The sequence below is a fragment of the Drosophila biarmipes genome, chromosome 2L, assembly GCF_025231255.1.
Source record: "Drosophila biarmipes strain raj3 chromosome 2L, RU_DBia_V1.1, whole genome shotgun sequence".
NCBI classification, from domain to species: domain Eukaryota; kingdom Metazoa; phylum Arthropoda; class Insecta; order Diptera; family Drosophilidae; genus Drosophila; species Drosophila biarmipes.
In genome coordinates, this window is record NC_066612.1 from 5,265,423 (window position 1) to 5,271,221 (window position 5,799).

At 52.1% G+C, this 5,799-nt stretch overlaps 1 protein-coding gene across 8 annotated transcripts in view; it reads left to right on the forward strand.

Moving 5' to 3' along the window:
* Nucleotides 1–5,141, forward strand: part of LOC108033591 (fibronectin type-III domain-containing protein 3A) — a 260,877-nt gene extending 255,736 nt beyond the window's left edge. For all 8 annotated transcript variants that reach the window (XM_050885609.1, XM_050885606.1, XM_017107937.3 and 5 more), the window contains one exon: nucleotides 93–5,141. In XM_050885609.1, the coding sequence (XP_050741566.1) occupies nucleotides 93–3,859 (3,767 nt within the window). In that variant the 3' untranslated portion in view covers nucleotides 3,860–5,141. The remainder of the gene's footprint in view (nucleotides 1–92) is intronic.
* Nucleotides 5,142–5,799: the final 658 nt, after the last annotated feature.

Consider the following 5,799-nt stretch of genomic DNA (forward strand, 5'->3'; position numbering starts at 1 on the left):
TTTATTGTATCCTTGCTGAGCGTATAGCAAAATCAGTTGTACAATTTGCCACACTACCATATCACCTACTAATACATTCCAATCCCCAACAGATCCCCCGCACTCGCCATCTCCGCGCCGTGCCAACGAACTGAACGGTCACAACAACAACAACATTCCTCCGGGCGTCACCCTGCCCGGCCACCTCAGCAGTCACCACGTCGTGGTGAGCCACCAAGGACGTCGCCTGCCCCAGCAGCAGCAACAGGTGCAGAGCCACCAGGTGGCACAGCAGCAGGCCAGGAACGGCAATGCCCAGCATCAGCCGCAGAGAACCGGCAGCAGTGTGGGCGGCGCCAGTTCCGTGGGCACCTCCGAGGATGGCGAGGACAACTCCAGTCTGGCCGGCGATGACGAGGAGGGGTATCACCGGGAGAACAGCATCTTAGAGCAAATCTCGGCCATTGAGAAGCCAGAGGTTATTGACGTTACAGCGCGGGCAGCCAAGATCATTTGGGAGAGTCCAGCCATAGCGGACACCGTGACGGTGGACATGCGACTGCTGCGTTACCATGTGCTCCTCTGTGATTCCGGCAAGCAGTGCAAGTACAAGAGCTTGTACCAGGGCGAGGCCTACGAGTGCATTGTGCAGGATCTGCAGCCGGGACAGGATTACCTAGTGCGTCTGCAAGTGCACTACGAACAGTTGGTGGGAAACTTTAGCGATCCCACGGAATTCCGGACGCCAGCCTGTGAGCCCGACCCGCCGCCGCCTCCGAAACTGGTCTCTCGCAACAAGAGCTCCATAAATCTCCGTTGGACTGCTCCAGCAGCGAACGGCGCGAGCATACAGCACTATCTGCTGGAATACGATGAGGGCCGAACGACGGGCCAGCCGCAGAAGTTTGTCGAGCTGGCCAAGATCAAGACCAAGCACTATGTCATCGGAAAATTGCAGCCCACCACGGTCTACAGTTTCCGTTTGGCGGCGGTCAACGAGGCTGGTCAGAGTCCCTACTCCCCGGTGGCCAGCTACAGCACCTCCGGCAATCCTCCGCCAGTGCCGCGACCTCCTCAGCTGCTGGCCAGCAGTTCCAGTTCCCTAAAACTCGGCTGGGAGCGGCGGGCCCAGGATGGAGACTTCCTGCTGCAGCTGCAGGATGCGGAATCGGGGCATGGCTACCTAAACACCTACAAGGGCACGGAGCTGCAAACGGAGTGCCTGCAACTGCGGCGCGCCAGCAGCTATCAATTCCGTCTGAGATCCGAGAACGAGGCGGGCTTTTCGCCCTGGTCGCCGGAGGTTAGCTACCGCACCCTGGCGGAACGTCCTGGCAGACCTGGCAAACCGCATGCCAAAGGAAAGATCCATGGCACTCAGTTCAAAGCTCGCTGGGATGCACCCAGCGATGCTGGTGGTGCCGAGATCCTTCGCTACCACTTGGAGTTAAGTGCCGCGGGTCCGGCCTTCGAGAGAATCTACAGTGGCGCCGAAACAGAGGCCGTGTGCGAGAGGCTCCAGCCGGGCACCACATACGCTCTGCGAGCCTGCTGCGAAGGTCCCGCGGGTCAGAGTCCCTACTCCGACATAGGACACGTCACCACGGAGGCGGTGCCGCCATCTGCCCCGCCTCCACCGCACTGCAGTGATCCTCCTTCGCCGTACGCCGCCCTCCTAAAGCTGCAGCACCCGGAGTACAATGGCGGCGCACCCGTCCTGGAGTTCGAGGCGCAGATGCGTCGCCTAGAGCAGGTGCAACCGCCGCAGGTGGTGTACCGCGGCAAGCAGGCCTACTTTGTGGCCCAGGATCTGATACCGGGTGGCATGTACGAGACCCAGGTGAGGGCCATCAACCGAGTTGGCGCCGGCAACTGGTCCCAGTGGATGCGCTTCACGGCCGCAGCTGCTGCTCCCGGAGTTCCCGAAGAGCTGCGCGTGCTGGTCAAGTCAGCCACCCATCTGGGTGTTAGTTGGCAGCCGCCGTTGCAGGAAAACGGAGCACCCGTGACCAGTTACACCCTGAAGAGTGCCAGCCAGGAGAGGAGCGATGAGGACGCCGAGCAGGAGGCCAAGGAGCCGCCCAGCTCTGAGTTCCACAACTGCTACCAGGGACCGCAGACCTGCGCCGAGCTGAGGAACCTCTCACCCTACACACGCTACCATTTCCGCATCCAGGCCAGCAACTCGGCCGGCACTGGCACTTCCTCCGACGTGATAAGCGTGTGCACCCCGGCCGCTGTGCCCGGAGCTCCGCAGATGCAGGGCTACGAGTTCACTGCCCAGGAGGTGACCCTCAACTGGACGCAGCCGGCGGCCCATGGCTCGCCCATCTGCTCCTACAACATCGAGTACGGGGAGAGGACCATCGCCACTCCGGATGCCTGTACAAGGTACACGGTCAGTGGTCTGATGCCCGAAACCGGCTACAAGTTCCGCGTGCAAGCGGTGAACGCCATTGGAGCCGGTGCCTTTAGTGCCTATGCCAAGCTGACTACCCAGCCAGCTCCTCCGGCGCCACCTCGCCTGGAGTGCAGCGGTGCTGGGCACAACTACATCAAGCTGAAGTGGGGCGAGAACGGAGCCAACGGCAAGGTGGCCAACTCAAATCCGTCTGGAAATGGCGGCGACTTTACCAAGTACTTTGTGGAGATGTATGTGGCCCGGGCGAAGCAGTTCCAGGCCGTCTACTCCGGCACCAATTGCATGTGCAAGGTGCACAAACTGCAGGAGCGGAGCAGCTACACCTTCCGGATTTATGCCCACACGGATAGGGCTGGCGATGGAGACTACTCGGAGGAGTTTGTCTTCGAGACCTCGGCCACTCTGCCGGCGAATATTAAGCCACCGCGAGTGGTCCAGGAGGGCAGCGTTTGCCTGATGGAGCTGCCTGGCCAACTGGGCATGCAACTCACGCTGGAGTGGCAGCACTCGAAGAACTCCTTCCATGATCGCGTGGAGTACGAGCTGCAGTACGCCGTTTTGGGCGCCGCCGATCTGGAGGGTGAATCTCTGTCGCCCAAGGGCCGCAGCAGCAGTTCCAGTGGCAGCTCGAGCGGAGCTCCAGTTAATTTGCCCAACCATGACTACAGGCAGTTGTACCGCGGCCCGGAGACCAAGTTCACCATCGACAACCTGGCCGCCGGCACTTGCTACCAGTTCCGTGTGTGCCCCGTCCGGATAGCGGCGGGCGGAGAGCTGCTCTACGGCCAGTCGTCGAGTCCTTTGCGCTACCAGGTGCCCAGTGAGCTGGATCCCAGCTCGGCGACGTGCCACCACCACCTGCACGGCTCCACAGCGCCACCGGCAGTGGCCACCAGCCAGAGAAGCAGCCGGAAACTGTCCGCCGGCAATGGTTCGACCAATGGCCTCCACATGCGATCGGTGAGTGCGTCGGCCATAAGTGGAGCGAGCGGCGTGGGGGCCGATCCCGTGGCGATTGGACGACTGCAGCAGGAGCTGTCCGGTTTCAATACGTGCGCAGATCCCCTGCATCACCATCATCATCACCACCACCACCACCATCAGCCGTGCGGCGGTGGAGGTGGCGTCGTCATCGGCGGCGGAGGCGGAGCCGGAGGAGCCGCGGACTCGCACCACCAGCATCAGCACCACATGCACCACTCGCATCACATGCACCACGCCCACCATCCGCACACCGGCATGGGCGTCAGCTCCTCGAGTTCCAGCTCCTCAACGGCGGCGGCCATCTCCTCCAGCCTGGCCCAGTCGGGCGGCTTGAGGCGGATCGTCGGTAAGCTAACGTCGCTGTACTCCAACCGGAGGCGTCTGAGTGACCAACAGAAGGCCGTCTGCATTGTGGTCTCCTTCATAGTGGGCACCTTTCTGGTCGCCATGCTCGTCAACATGCTGTGGGGCTAAGAAGACACAGGGTCTTTAAAACGAAAAGGGAAACACACAAAAACTGGCGCCCAGCGAGGGACAACATAGGAATTTGCAGGCAAAGCGACATGCGGAAGTTAAAAAGAAAAAACAAATATGAAACACTTTATGTCTCAAAGAAGTGATTTAAACCATTAGTTGTAATTATGTATTTTTTATATATATACCGTAACGAAATCAAACAAAATCAAACTGTATATTGTCTAATTTTAAACAAACCAGCAGAACAGGAAATCAAAAAAAAATCTAGCGAAAAGAAAAGGTATAGGAATGAGGAAAGAATGAGAAGTGAGTGGAGAAGGCAGAGACAGAACCCCCATTATTGTATTAAATGTACACAAAACCGCAACGGCATACATTCACACAGCTAAATGTTATTAATGGTATTTACTTATAATATTTGTTGTCACAAAAACCGAAAGTCTAATCTCCATATGTGCTATAAACAAAAGAGCGCCGAGCAGCCACCTAGGGGCTCTTCAGTACTTGTCAACAACCTGTTCCGAAAAATGCTTCTCGAGCTGTTACTTTCCGTGTGGCCCCAAAAAGCACCTTGCATTTGCCCCTTCCGGCGGGTTTGTAATATTCCTGTAAAATACGCGTAGAACTAGCATGTGTGCGAGAGCAAGATTTTTTTACCAGGCCCATTTTTTGTAAAGTGTATTCCAACATTACGATTGTAGATAGCTGGTCAACAAATTGCACCAACTAATGACACTCCTAAGTAGCTAAAAAGTAACCGAATTGTGAGAAGGGGGGCGCAGCGCAAACTGAGGTCGGATGGGCAAATGCATAACGAATAATTAAACGAAAAGTATGAATTTATTAGACTACTAGCTACAAGTATTCAGTGCTGTATAATTGTTTCCCCCGATCGCTCCAATCTACGCAGATATATAAATATATATATATATATATATATACATACAAAAAACATAGATATATGTAAAACAGCGGACGCTTCTTTCATTCTCACAAACCTTTTTATACGAATTATTACACAATTTATTATAAACATATTATACGACAAGCAGAGATCGAGGAAACCAAGGCAACCCCAGTTGGGGCTGCTATATCCGCTGGCAATCCAACTGTTGCATTTCACAACCAACCAACAAACCGACAGGAAACCAACTAAGCAAATTCAACCCGACACTTTTCGTAGGCTGTCCCATGTGGCTATAGCAGCCCCCACTAGGCAAAGTGATTTATATTCCAATTATTATTATTTTTCTAATTAAATAAATTAAACTAAATGTAATTGTTTCTTTCCATAGCATTTAATGTGAATTATACAAAACGGAATCTTATCTAAAAAACCACGAAAAATCAACAAAAAAAATACACAAAACAAAACAAATGTTTGTTCATGTAAAGCATAAACATTTGCTTGATGCAAATTAAAAAAATTATATATATATATATAAATAAATAAATAAACTTAAATCGGAATCAAATGATAAATAAATGGAAATTATGTATGTTTCTATGTTTACAACTTATAAAATTTATTTGCAAAATATATATATGAAACATTTAAAATAAATGCGATATACAAATAATAAAAGCTACTCTTTGTTTTTGTTTCTGGATTTTTCGATCAGAAGGTAGGAACGGTTTTATACTTCTAAAGGATACCATACTTTTTTCCAATGGATTGTACATCTTACAACCTTTTTAATTCTTTTTTTAGATGTTGAAAAGTCAGGGTTTTTATGTTTGCATTTGAAATTTTTTTTTCTCTCTTATTAAACAATCATTGGAGAAATTACTTAACTATCACTACATTAGAGCACTCCTTTTGTGGTATTTTACTCATCAATCATCTTTATCTTAACATCTCCATATTTCCAAACATATCTCTCAAAGTCAAGAACCTCAGGGTTAATAAACTCCACCTAAAATAAACAAATGGTTCA